This window comes from Lissotriton helveticus, chromosome 5_1 (assembly GCF_964261635.1).
Source record: "Lissotriton helveticus chromosome 5_1, aLisHel1.1, whole genome shotgun sequence".
Lineage (NCBI taxonomy): Eukaryota > Metazoa > Chordata > Amphibia > Caudata > Salamandridae > Lissotriton > Lissotriton helveticus.
In genome coordinates this window covers 666478199-666492336 of record NC_136065.1, presented here as the reverse complement: position 1 = coordinate 666492336, position 14138 = coordinate 666478199, and the positions used below count along the sequence as shown (strand labels likewise).

The 14138-nt window shown below is 45.1% G+C and overlaps 1 protein-coding gene across 1 annotated transcript in view; it reads left to right on the top strand.

Annotated features, from left to right (window-relative positions):
- The window catches only part of ADAMTS14 (ADAM metallopeptidase with thrombospondin type 1 motif 14), a 602768-nt gene that overhangs the window by 567922 nt on the left and 20708 nt on the right, over nucleotides 1-14138 (top strand). Inside the window, exon 18 of the mRNA XM_078640432.1 lies at nucleotides 10917-11049. Coding sequence (XP_078496558.1) covers nucleotides 10917-11049 — 133 coding nt within the window. The remainder of the gene's footprint in view (nucleotides 1-10916; nucleotides 11050-14138) is intronic.

Below are 14138 nucleotides of genomic sequence, written 5' to 3'. Positions count from 1 at the left end.
ACATATATCTTCTAAGTATGTAGATGTGGAGTTAAGAATGCTAAATGTATCCTTCCCTATATGCTCTTACCTTTCAATATTTTTGTCCTTCAGTATGCTGTGCTCAATATTCTTGTACCTCGATATTCTGCCGGTTGATCTTTATGATCCTTGTGATTCATATGGCCTGGATCATTTGCACCATCTGAGTTACAATATTACGTTTTAGCCAGGTAAAGATGAAATTCATGGAGTACACCACCCCACCATTGTTTTTCTTTCTATTTGAAAATGAATCTCAACTGGATACATTTGCAACAGTGCAGTTGCTTCCTGATATAAAGAGTCCATCCCCTAGTCACACTAATTTTCCTTCCATTATATGATGCAAAGATATAAACCAGAGAAGGTGTACCCTTTTCTATACATGTCACAGTAAGAGGCTAGAATTTCCTGTTAAGTCTGATAACGAGGCAAGCACTCACTGTGAAATATCATCTTGCAGTCAAGTGGTAAAAGACCACAGTGGCAAATCAGTAAAAGGCAGTGGCGGCCGGCACGGATATGGGTGGCAAGGCGGGGGCGAGTTGGAAAAACCTTTCAGAATTGCCAAAAGGGTTATGTACATTAGAAAAGGCCAACCAGTCGCAATCTCTCTTTATTTAACGGGCTGGAGAGTTAACGACCCATACAAACCTTAGACAATCAAGCTTGTATTCTCTTTACAGAGTGAGTAAATAACTCTGACTGCAAAAATGCCCTGTTGCTTCTAAATGCGCAATTAACTGAAAACCGGTGCTGCTACCGTGTCACAAATTGCTAAATGTCTACATAAAAGCTTTTCTGTGTCAAGTGGACACGTTTCAACATCTGCTTGCTTTTTGTGGACCATCTCTTTGCATTGTAGAGCTTGCAGTTTCGCTGATTGCATATAAATGATGGATTTGAAGCTTCTGGCTTGGAAAGTTTTTTTAACTAAGTAGCCAGGACTGGCTGTGGGTACCACAAGAGTGTGTAGATTTTACTGACCTGATTTCATTGGTTGCACTCTATCACTTTTGCTGTTCTAATTATAAACACAGGACCACAACTCCCAAATGTATAAAGAAAAACAGGTCAAAATGAGCAATCTTGTCAGACATGAGACTGTATGCGATTCCTGTAAACAGAGCAAAGGAATTGTGCCACATAAAAAAATGCAAATTGAACTATGTTAATTGTGCCAGGTATATAAGCACATTGAACCATAATGTGTACCTTCAGCTGCAAAACATACTTGTTCTCAGTTATTCCATGTCCAAAGCAGAAATATGCGTAGCAGAGCCGAGTTAAATTCAAAACAAATCCCCTCTGTCTTCCTAACACAACCACAACTCATCATAATGGCTTGTTAACAGAAAAGTCACCATGATCTGTCAGTCAGTAGGTGATCCACACTGGCACTGAATGCTAACCACTGAGAACTAAGATAGTTCTGAAGATAGAAATCCTTCCAAGCTGGATCCACTTCAACGACGCAGCAGCTTACATTGGGGGATGGGGCTTCGAGGGAGGTCCTCGAGTAGCCTGTCAGTCCTTTCTGCCTACAATAAGAGTGCACAATCACCCTACTTTGGAGCATCCCCCTTTTTCCCCAGAGGACAATGGTGCTGCACAAACCATCTCAAAACGTAGGTGGCAGGGATCCTTTACATTTCTAGTTCCCAAGACTTTACTTCCCGACAGTGCCAGCTTTTGGCATGGGTAAGCTTGGCTCAGGTCCAGGCCGCCAATCTTCAGAGGAGAGCTCGGAGCTGCCCGCATTACGGTCCTGCAGACAGCAGTGTCCCTCTTACTTGGCTCCAATGATTTAGCTTAAATTGCTTTTCATCATTTTTTGTACTTGCTGCAGGTGCTGTCTTACAGCCCATTAACCCCCACCTTTCCTCACCAATCGCCTCCTATCCACCATGCACCTACAAACCCATCAGCCTTACCAACATCACCTCAACACTAGTATGATGCAGCTGAGCTGTGAGTGAGTAAGTCTAGTTGGGGATGTGTTGACATGTTTGTAATTAGAGACCAGTCACTGCTTAGATGTTTTCACCAATTAGCGACCTGTGGACACCAGTGCTTAATTTGAGCAGGTGGTGCCCTGTGCTCAGCACCAATGCTTAATTGCAAACATTAATTGATTGTCCAGCCCGGGACCGTAGGACAAAACCTCTCTAGTGTTAAAAGTAATTGCAAACATCGGCACTTATGATGTTCTGCCACATGGTGGCGCTGTCTGTGCAACTTAGACATGAGCAGAACAACAGTTGTTTATTAATTAAAAACAACTATTACCTGCCACCATAAATTTTTTTTTAGCTTTGGGGGCCTTAACTTGTCGGAATTGTCACACTTATAGCAGTGTGATGGTTAGTAGTTGTGCAGGTACTGTCATTGACAGCAGTGGCAAAGGGTGGTGCAAGCTGTGGTGACTACTGAGGAGGGCCCTGGCACTTATTGTTTTGCAACGTGAGCACTGGTGAACACAAAATAGGACCCTGCTGCATGTTTTTAGGTCGATCGTGTGAGACCTCTTGTATATACTTTCATGTGTATGTACTTTGTGGGCTTTGGAGATCAGCCCTAGGACTTGTCTGCTTCTGCTTAGGGACTTTTTTTTCTATTCAACTGCCTCTATTTAACTGTCTTGATAGAAAACGACCAGTAGAGGTCAGTAAAATAACAGGATTGCTTCCTGCTTGTTCAACTGCCTCTATTTAACTGTTTTGATAGAACACGACCAGTAGAGGTCAGTAAAATACCAGAATTGCTTTCTGCTGAGGGACTCTATTTTTTTATTTTTTGGCAACTGCCTCTATTTAACTTTCTTGATAGAAAACTACCATCAGAGGTCAGTCAAATACGAGAATCACTTTAGCATTCTCTAGATTCCAGTCCATAGAAATTGTCTTCCATGAGCACCCGGAGACAATAATATTTTTTTTCAAATCTTGTAATTTCAGTGATATGACCACTGAAGGCCCTGAATTTTATTAAAAACAGAGCTTTGGACTATACCATTTCCCGCTGAAAGACAATATTTCTCTCCATGTGTTTCCATTCCTGGCGTGTCACGCTATTTGATGCTTACTTTCCCTCCATGTGAAAGAACAGCATCCAGGCTAATGTGCATAGCTAAATACATATAAGGTCCCAAAGGCAAAATCAATTGCATTGCAGATGCTTGTTATTAACCAGCAGCAGCGAGGGAGCCAAATTTATTTCCGTCCAGGTTGCTTTTGGAGCCGGGGCTACTCTGCAGTGGAAAGTAATGTATGGTGCAATGCATCATGGGCGGTAAGTGCCTCTTCAATGCTATCATGAGAAATGCATCACAGTTGCACTTCAAACACATGCTTAAAATGAGTTCCCTGCAAGAAAACAGAGCAAAGCTTTTCCCAGCTCTCTTCTGTTTGCCTTCTTGGGTCCAGTGAGAACTGTACTATTTTTTATTCTTAGAAAATCTTCATACTCCGCAAACTAGTACAAATGCAGTGCAGGGGCTGCTCCTCCATTTGAGCGGAGGAGCATTACCCCTCAGGCCCCAGAGCTTGAAAATAAAATGGTGATAACGTTTTTCTAATACCATTTAATTGTTCAGCAACCCATGTCCCATCCCGAACTATGTCAGGACGGGGCGGGGCCAGAGCTGCCGAGTGGCAGCGGCAGGGATCTGTGCGCTTTAAAACGAGCATGTCTCCTTGGCCTGCCGCCTTGGGACGGGCAGCCAGACATGGCATTTTAAAGTTCTCTAACCTAGCTGTCTTAGACAGCTGGGTTAGAGAAATCGCAAGCCTCTAGCAGGGGCGGTGGGTGACATTTGAAAGTGGTGGGCGCAAAGTGATTTGCATACAGCACCGTAGCGAGCGAGCGCAGGGAGCGAGCCCGAACCCCAATATGGTGGGTTTGGGGGGATAACCCCCCCCCCCAAGAAAATTTTGAAAAAAAAGAAGAAAAATCGTGCATTTTCAAGCAAATTTGAGAAAGCAGGAAGGTTAATAAAGCAATTGTGAAAGTGCAGTTATTACATTAATAGATGGCATAACATAGGTAGCTGCTTATTCAGTATAACCACAGAGCTTCATACATTCCATCCTATTATGCTCAGACTGAATCCTGTCACCAGGCCAACTGGCTCACTTTCAAGAACAGGACCGTATTCAAACCACTTACATGGACATACAAATCAGCAAATGACATGGCATTCAACCTACTCTCTGACACCCTACCATGCTACACACCAACTCGGAACTTTAGATTCACCAATCACAACTTTCAAATCAGCAAATGACACGGCTCCCAACACCCTCTCTGACACTCTACCATACTACACACCAGATCAGAACCTTAGATCCACCAATCACAACCTTCAAACAACACCAAAGCCACCATGTTTGCCTCCTAGTTCTGGGACTTTTACATCTCTGTCCTTCTACACTGAAACTCCACATCACCCAATATGTGGCCCATCCAATCTCTGCAGGAGTTTCAGATGGCATTGAAAAGACATGTGCTTCAAGGAAAAAGCACAGCGGCATGGCGGATGTCGACAATGGCATTTAAAGAACGTGCAATACAAAATAACGTTAAATGGGCAAACATTTTTGTTGTTTTCCCCAAACATTTTTTATTAAGTAAATAGAACACTATGAGTGATCCATACAGGAGAGCTGCATAATTGTGACCAATTGACTACAATCAACAATCAAGGGGAGAGGATGTAGCCTTTCGGCTAGAGTGGTCGGCTTCGAAGCTGGGTAACCTGTTTAGAGTCTCAGCAACAACACTCTACATCCTGTGATTCAGGGCAAATCACTTAATTTCCCCATGCTTACCAATAAAAAAATTAAGGTGTTCATCTAACACGAAACTGGTGCTCATGTAAAGCGCTCTGATACCCGATGTCTCAGGTCTAGTTCGCGTTATATAAAACTCAAAAAAGAAAAAATCTGAACTTCAAGGTCTGCTTAGCCATACAATATGACTATTCAATGATCAAATTATACAGGTCCTACACACGGTCACTGCGAGGAACCTATGAAGCAATGACTGATGACTCATATGCCTTCCCCATAGGCCTATACACCCAGGAAGCAGCACGTGACTCTTGCTGTAGCTACTCTGCGAGTCACTCTTGTGGAATGCTCAAGAGGAACTGACACTTTTCTAAGCGGAACAGCTTTGAAAAACCGGAAAGAGAATGAGCTTTACTCTGTAATGCTAGGAGTGTTGTCTTTATATCTTTGGCACCTCACCTGTTCTAGGGCCCTCCGGTACGCATGCTTGAGCCTGGAACTTCCCATTATCAGAATAAGTGAGTGGATGTGGTTGTCTGCTTGTTGGTCTCTGGTGTTTGTGGCTGTGTGCATGTGTGAGTATGGTTGAGTTTACATGTGCTGGTGTTTGTGGCTGTTTGCATGTGTGAGCAGGTTTGCGTTTACATGTGCATGTGCTGGTGTTTTTGGCTGTTTGCATGTGTGAGTATGTTTGAGTTTACATGTGTTTGGGAAAAGAATAACAATCAATGCAATGAACTCCCCAGTGTATTTATGTCCTGAGTAATTTGCCACAGCCTCCTGTGCACTGAGATATCTACACAACAATATTAACCTCCTCCCTGCAGCTAGGCAACATGCAGAAATGCAATTTCATAAAAACTCATACTTACAGGCCTTGGGGATAGCATTTATACCAGATAAAAGCCAGCCACTCTGTTTCTATTAATGTCAGATTTCTGCATCCGTTATCTCTCTAGAGGAACCATGACCAAGGCTGAGAGGTAAAGTGGGCGTAAAATTAGACTTTAAATTTGCTTTTGAAGTGAGATGAAATCCAAATATTGGCAAAGCGAATGTGTTTGACTTTTATAGTAAATACAGATACACACCATCCAAGCACATGTTGACTCGACATAGATGATACATGCATGTAAACATCCATGCACTCTCAGACTAACACACCTATAGTACCACATGCATACATACCATCGGGCAGACCCCCATGCCGACAGAACAACAGACCCCAGGCAAACAGAACAAGAGACCCCCCCACACACAGAACAACAGACCCCCATGCACACAGAACAACAGACCCCCCCAGGCACACAGAACAATAGACCGCCCCAGGCACACAGAACAATAGACCGCCCCAGGCACACAGAACAACAGACCCCCAGGCACACAGAACAACAGACCCCCATGCACACAGAACAACAGACCCCCATGCACACAGAACAACAGACCACCCCAGGGACACAGAACAACCAGCCCCCTGGCACACAGAACAACCGGCCCCCTGGCACACAGAACAACAGACCACCCCAGGCACACAGAATAACCGGCCCCCATGCACACAGAACAACAGACCCCCCCCCCCCCCCAGGCACACAGAACATAAGACCGCCCCAGGCACACAGAACAATAGACTGCCCCAGGCACACAGAACAACAGACCCCCAGGCACACAGAACAACAGACCCCCATGCACACAGAACAACAGAACCCCATGCACACAGAACAACAGACCCCCATGCACACAGAACAACAGACCACCCCAGAGACACATAACAACCGGCCCCCTGGCACACAGAACAACTGACCCCCTGGCACACAGAACAACAGACCACCCCAGGCACACAGAACAACCGGCCCCCAGGCACACAGAACAACAGACCGCCCCAGGCACACAGAACAAGAGACCCCCAGGAACACAGAACAAGAGACCCCCAGGAACACAGAACAGACCCCCCACACACAGAACAACACACCCCCCATACACACAGAACAGCAGACCCCCAGGCCGACAGAACAACAGACCCCCAGGCACACAGAACAACAGATCCCCAGGCACACAGAACAACAGACCCCTAGGCACACAGAACAACAGACCCCATGCACACAGAACAACAGACCCCCATGCACACAGAACAACAGACCCCCATGCACACAGAACAAGAGACCCCCATGCACACAGAAAAACAGACCCCCAGGCACACAGACCAACAGAACAGACCCCCAGGCACCAAGTTCCCTATTCCTATTGAGCAGCAGTTCATGTTAGTAAACGGAACGCATGTCACGTCGAATCGGACAGCTGGAGAAAAACAGATCTGGTGTGCCCTCAGTCCTGGTGACAAGGCCACACATTAGTGTGTCTGTGTTATTCATCAGGACAGCGACATGTGGCACACATGACATATCACACCCAGTGTCTACATACAGCTAGCACTGGGACGTGTCTATAGATTAAGGTTGTACAATAAAGCTTTTGTTCTAAAAAAAAAAAACGGGCAAGACAGATTACTTTTGCAGTTTTTTACAAAGCGAACTCTTCCCGAAGGTATTGGAGAGTTTTACATTACAGACAAACAAATTCATTTTTGATAGGCGCGGAGAGATTTATTAAGTGGTGGTCCGCAAAAACAACTGCCGGTGGGACCCACCTGCAGCCACCGGTTCAAATTAAGCACTGCACATAACCCTAGAAAAGTAAGTAGACCACTCCTCGTGGGATGCGAGGTCTCAGGATCCGTACCCAGAGTAAACACTTGTATTTATTTATAACACACAAAGTGCAGGAGGAAGCCTAGCTTCAAGGCGAATATTAACAAAACAATGCACAAGACAATAACTTATAAGCTAAAATGGATGTAAAGGTTTGAGGGGGGGAGCACTACATTTTCTGATTCACTGCAGACACCTCATTTCTTTAAGGTACGTGATATCGTTAACAGGGACATTCACCTACTCGCTGAACAGTCATTAACAAACTGTTTTGAATATGGACTAAATGATTTAACCACAACGAAGGAGAAAGTGCTGCTCAATTGTGTGTGTGTGTATGTATATATATATATACATACACACACACACATACATACATACAAAGCACATGGAGCAGCTTTAGACAAAACTGATCGCCCACATAGCAATATTTTAACTGGGCACAAATGGACGCACCGCGGCTGCTGTGTGGCGAACTGCCACTAGGGGTGAAGAAGGCATCTCAATCGGTCACGGCAGGTTGCAAAACACTGCAGGCCTCGCGATGCAATGGAAATGCTGGTTCAGGGGTAGCAGGGCTTGCACAATGCGCCCCCCTCTTCTGAGATTTCATTAGCAAGGTCACCTAACCGGTGACACCTGTGATTGACAGGTGTGGGGTGAGTGTGGAAGCCAGTTCTCAAGCAGTGGCTGGTGGAAGCACTAAATGTACAAACACTAGACACTGTCCTGCAGGACACAATAACAACGAGTTAGTACGGAAAATTACACCAACCAATAAAAACGTATCTGTAGTAGAGTAATTACAAGGCAATTGACATTGGCTGAAGATTGAGAAGTAGGAAAATGTAGTAAAATGTCTATAAGCACCAGTAATTCAGAGTTCTTAAAGAATATCCATGAAAATCTTAAAGAAACTGCAAGCCAAGCTCACTAAGGGGAGAGGTTATTCAAGAAGAAGCTGAGACAGTCAAGTCCATGTCGGTATTCTATTGGACAAGGTACATCAATTTTAGGTGATCTAAAGCAAGTCAGGACACAAAAGACAGTCAAACACCAGGTAGTCAGAGAAGGGCCCGCAGTGAAAAGAGGAATACTAATCAAATAAAAAAGTGCTTGGTATGAAGCTTCGAAGACAAAAGATGTAGGCTTAATATAGGACAGAGCTTTTATGGGGTTGGGGATATGCTAGGCATGTAAAAAGAGTAGTCCAGCCTTCATCGAAGCAATATGAGCCTGTGCAGAAGCACCAGTGTACAAATGGGGTTGGAACGAGGAGTAGCCTTACCCATCATAAAAATGTGGCATTAAGTGTAAAGACCAAGACCCCCGTGGCAGCGTGAGTGGCCAAAGTTCAGGGTTATCTCTAGGGCGCAGACCTCAGGTGTAGCTAGCCTCCGTGTGCCTCCACAAGGAGCATGAGGTTACTGACACAACACCTGAGTGAGACAAGGCATGGCATTGGCCCTTTTAGAAACAAAAGCTCTAACAATCAGCCGGCCTTCACTTACAAGGCAGAATCTTCAGACTCCTTCACCCTCACCTCAATGATCTCTCATTGTACCCAGGGTACTCCTCCTTCCAACTTTTAAATCTGGCACAAGTGCTGACGTCAGACTAGAGAAAGTGATGTGTGTCCCCACGCAGTTCACATACATACCAGTAATGGGAGAAAGTCATCACCAGCAACACAATTCCATATCTCGAAGAGACCACAATAATAGAAAACAGGGATGCATACAATTTACAAAGTGCAGTCAGATCAGCTAAACCATAAATAATTAACGTCCGGCATACATTTTAACGCAAAATACATAAAAGTGTATTCATTCATCACATTACATGACAATTTTAAACATGTTAAAAACCTCAACTGAAAGTCAGCAACACAGAATGAAAATGATAACTTCCGTTATTTCCCAACACATAGCAAAGGTAAACCAATTGCCCCCCATAAAAGCATACACCGCAAGCTGACCTTCTAATCGAGCATAGGTGAATGAAACACATGTTTTCACAAGACATATAGCAGCCAGGGCTTGAAGGTAGCGTCAATATTTTGACCCTGCAGGAGAGAAAGAGGGAAGCTGTCACACCTGCCTTCGGGGGAAGCGAGTAAATGCCCGACTTTACTCCTGACACCTTCCGAGCGGTGGACTAGCCAATTTGGCTAGGGGGGCACATTTAGTACTTGCCCTTTTTCAACCTGTTTTCAGCAGCGGCGCTGCTGTAAGAAGCAGCACCCCTCTATGGGGAAAGTCTAGCGCGCATGCTCGGGCAAGGTGGCACCTCAACTTGTCATGCGCAGTACTGCTGCAGCTGAGTGTGGACGTCACTCAAGATGCAGCAGCCCAGCCAGCCCCAGCCCCTGCACACTCCCGATTGAGTCGGGTGTGTGCCACTCCCGGCGGATTCCCGGCGCTAATAATAACACAGAGTTTAATGATTGCCAAAAATACCACGGTGCGTCCATGTGGCTTAGTGGGGCTACGCCCCTACGCCCCAATGGACGCACCGCGGCTGGCCTCTAGTACTCTTAGGTGCGCTGAGAGATCCTGCTCTATCCAATCCTGACGCTGGTCTCATGCTGTGAGAGCAGCACCAGGATTGGGTGAAACAGTTTCCTGGTCCGGAGCTTCCAGGAGGAGATAAAACACTCAAGGGAGGACAACGTTGCGGGGCAAGTAAGAAAGTAAGTCACTGTATTTAAATAAATAATTAAATAATTGTGCCTCACTTCCCGCCTCGTCTCCTTCCCTGCCTCACCGCCCTCAGTACAAGGCAGCCGCCACCGAAGAAATGTACTGTAAGTATCCTTTCGTTAAAATGCAGTTTTCAATGCAAGTGAATTTGTGTACCATGCCACAATGCTACATTTAGCCACTAGATGGCAATCTCATCACACAAACCCTGTGATGCCGGAACGAGCAAGGAGAAAACAAAGTATGAGAGTAAAAGAAACACATCTCAAGTGAGATAATTAAATTGATTCCAGAAACAGCAGTTCTTATACTCCCCACTAATCCCAGATAAAATATTTAGCTGAAAAAAACAATGGTAAACGCCCTTTAATTGTATGAATATAAAAGGCCTCATGCAATGATTACGCCACCCTGAGTCAAATAACCACATTTGAGGTTTGGGGAGGGGGGATGATATTGAAGCATGCTGTATTTGCTTGTTTTTCCATATTCGAGCCAAACCCATTGGCTTTGTCAACGACGCAGACACACGGATCCATCCACTAACATCAGCTTTGGTCTTTTGCATCCGGGGCTTCTTTTGAAAAGAGCTGACCAGATCCCCCGGATGTATCATTATTAAGTCGATAAAGCTAAGGCTGCCATGTTTTCGAATACCCATGTAAAGATATAAACTGATTTTTTTTGCTCTCTTTTAGGCATCCAGTACACCAAATATGGCTGCAGGCGGAAGGGTGATAACAGAATGGTGCACCGCAACTTGTGTGATAATGGCAAGAAGCCGAAGCCCATTCGGAGGCGTTGTAACCTGCAGGAGTGCTCCCAGCCGGGGTGAGCAGAGCGTATACATATGGGCACCCGTAGCAGACTAGGGAGGCGGGGGTCATAGAGTCACTGCGATCACTTGCACAGCGAAATCTCTTGTATTTATTATATCTTAAGAGCCCCTTTTAGAAGCTTCCATTACTGTGTTTGTTCGCTTTTGTGTGGACATTTTTTTGTTAACTTTCCCTCGCTGTACGAATTTATGACACTTCTACACATTTACAACACTTCTATGCATTTACGACACTTCTATGCTTTACAACCCTTCTGCTTCAGCTGTTCACGCTTGTTCAGACCCATTCACTGTCTCTTCCCACAGAAAAGGCAGACAGCTTCTAACAGTATGCTGGAATGCTTTCTTTTTATTACAAAAAGCTCTAGAGGCCCCGGTAAACCCAGATTATTGCTAAAATGTCAAACTAAAAAGGCAGCCACAAGTGCAGGTACCTTCCATACATAGGGTCATGATTTCAATAGTGCAGCAGGGTCAGTGGCACTGGTACCAAACGCTCCAAGCACCCCACTAAACTCCGATTATTGCTATATTTTACAACTAAACAGGCAGTCACAAGTGCAGTTATCTTTCAGGCACTAGCGTCAAGATTTGAATTGTGCAGTGGCACCGGGCCCAAAGATTGTGAGATCTCATCTAAACACCTAATATTGCTATATTTTACAACTAAACATCCACACTCATTAGTGCAGTTATCTAGCAAGCACTAGGGTCATGATTTCAAGAGTGCAGCCGGTGCAGTAGCACTGGGCCCAAAGGTTGTCAGAACTCCTCTGAACACCTAGTATTGCTATATTTGACTACTATACAGGCAGACACAATTGCAGTTATCTTTCAGTTTGATTTAAATGGTGCAGCAGGTGCAGTGACACTGGGACCAAAAACTCTAGGGACCCCACTAAACCCAGACTATTGTTAAATTTGACTACTGAACAAGACAGTCACAAGTGCACTTATCCAGCAGGCAATTCAGTCATGATTTGAATGGTCAGCAGGTGCAGTAGCCCCAGGACCAAAAGCTATAGGCTGCCCACTAAATATCTAATCATGCTAAATGTTACTACTAAACAGGCAGTCACAAGTGCAGTTATCTAGAAGGCACTAGGGCCATGATTTTAATGGTGCTGTAGGTGTAGTGGCTCTGGGACCAAAAGTTGCCAGAACTCCTCTAAACACCAAGTATTGCTAAATTTAACTACTAAATAGGCAGTCACAAGTGCAGTTACCTTGCAGGCACTAGGGTCATGATTTCAATGGTGCAGCAGCTTCAGTGACAAGTGTACCCAAAGCTCTAGGAACCTCTCTAAACATCAAATATTGCAATATTTTACTACTAAATAGGCAGTCACAAGTGCAGTTACCTTATAGGCAATAGGGTAATGATTTGAATTGTGCAGTGGCACCGGGGTCAAAAGATTTCCTAACTCCTCTAAACACCAAATATTGCTATATATATTACTAAACAGGCAGGGTGGCGGTCACATCCTAATTGCCATGGAGGGACCACCGCTGCCCATGCGGACGGTCCCTCTTACTCGGGTCCGTCCGCCATCATAATAGGGCCCCTAATTTACCAATGCTTGTTTTTATTCTGTTGTTGGTGTTGTTTTTTATGAAGACCTAACCTCACGCTCATCACGGTGTTAAACAAAGGCCATGAAGTGGTCCCACCACTCCTGTCTCCAACCATGCATGCTCAGGACCTTAAACTTTAAACAAAATATCAGGTTGGACAACCCAGTGCGATAACCAGATAAGTAAACTATGGACATGAGAAACAACCTGGAGGGCTCTGCCTGCCAGCAGCTTACTGAAAACTTTTAACTGCACATATTTCTCACAGCTCTTCTACCCCCACACTCCTAAGCGCTGCACCATGTGACACAATAAATACACCTCAGTGGTCATCATGCACGTTATGGAAACCCTTTCCCATACATGTCAAAAACAAAGCCAGCATCCTGCCAAGCACACACCTGACACACAGAGCCGGGCTTTGCTAAGATGGTTTTCTGGAGGTGGGCAGAGAAAAATGTGGTGATTTAAATGAGGCAGGATGGGGTCCCTGTAGTGTTCACTGGTCAGTACCTGGATACCTGGATGAGCAGTGACTGGCCCCTGAACAGAAACATCCCCAGACCCCCCCCCCCCCCCTCCCTGCCCCCCCTCCTCCACCGCCAGCACTCCTAAATCACTGGTGGCTTAGCTGCCTCACACAGATGGGGGTTTTGTTGATGTGTGTCAGTAGGAGTCAGGGGGTTAAGGGAGGGCTATGGGGTGTAAAAATTATCACCCATAGGATAATGAAGGCCTAAAACCACTTCAAACAGGCAAATCAGACAAAAACAAACAGGCATGAACAAGGACAAGGCTGGAGCAAGATGAGAAGTGCGCTATTGATTGCCATAACCCCAATGCCCACAGCTCCATGCCCCCCTCCGAATATTGACTCCCTGGGCCTAAGCCCAGCTCGCTCATGCTAAAGACCGGCCCTGCCTACACAACATATCTTTCTGCCCATGTAGGCATGCACTTCAGTGCCCCTCAAAGGAATTGTAAGTGCTACATAAATGTTGCAATATATTACAATTACGTGCTGAGGAATTACTGCTACAGATGCACATCAGATGTTTGCTAGAGCTGAGCAGAATAGAGGTTGTAGTGTTGTAGGCACAATTGGAGGGATTTATGAAGTTCAAGACTTAAGGATGCATAAGCAGGTAAAACTGGGCAAATGGCAAGAAGAGGCATGGAAGGGGCTCTGGAGCAGAAGCTGTTGCCTTGCTGGAGTAGAAGCAGCCAAGTTGGTACAGCATTTCTTCATTGTATGAGCACAGCGACAATGCAATACAAATGCATGCACTTTGAAGGAGAATATGGGATTAATAATGAAGCCCAGGAAATTGACTTTGGTTGAATGTGTGACTGTGAAACCATTAAGTGGCTTCTTGAATCACGCCCATTGCCTCCTTTTATGAGCTGGAACTCTCTCTTTGTTGAATTTACGAACATCTGTGGGCATCCAGCAACGGTGATGTCTTGACAGAACCTTTGCATGTTCATTGTCAATGCTCTAAATAAC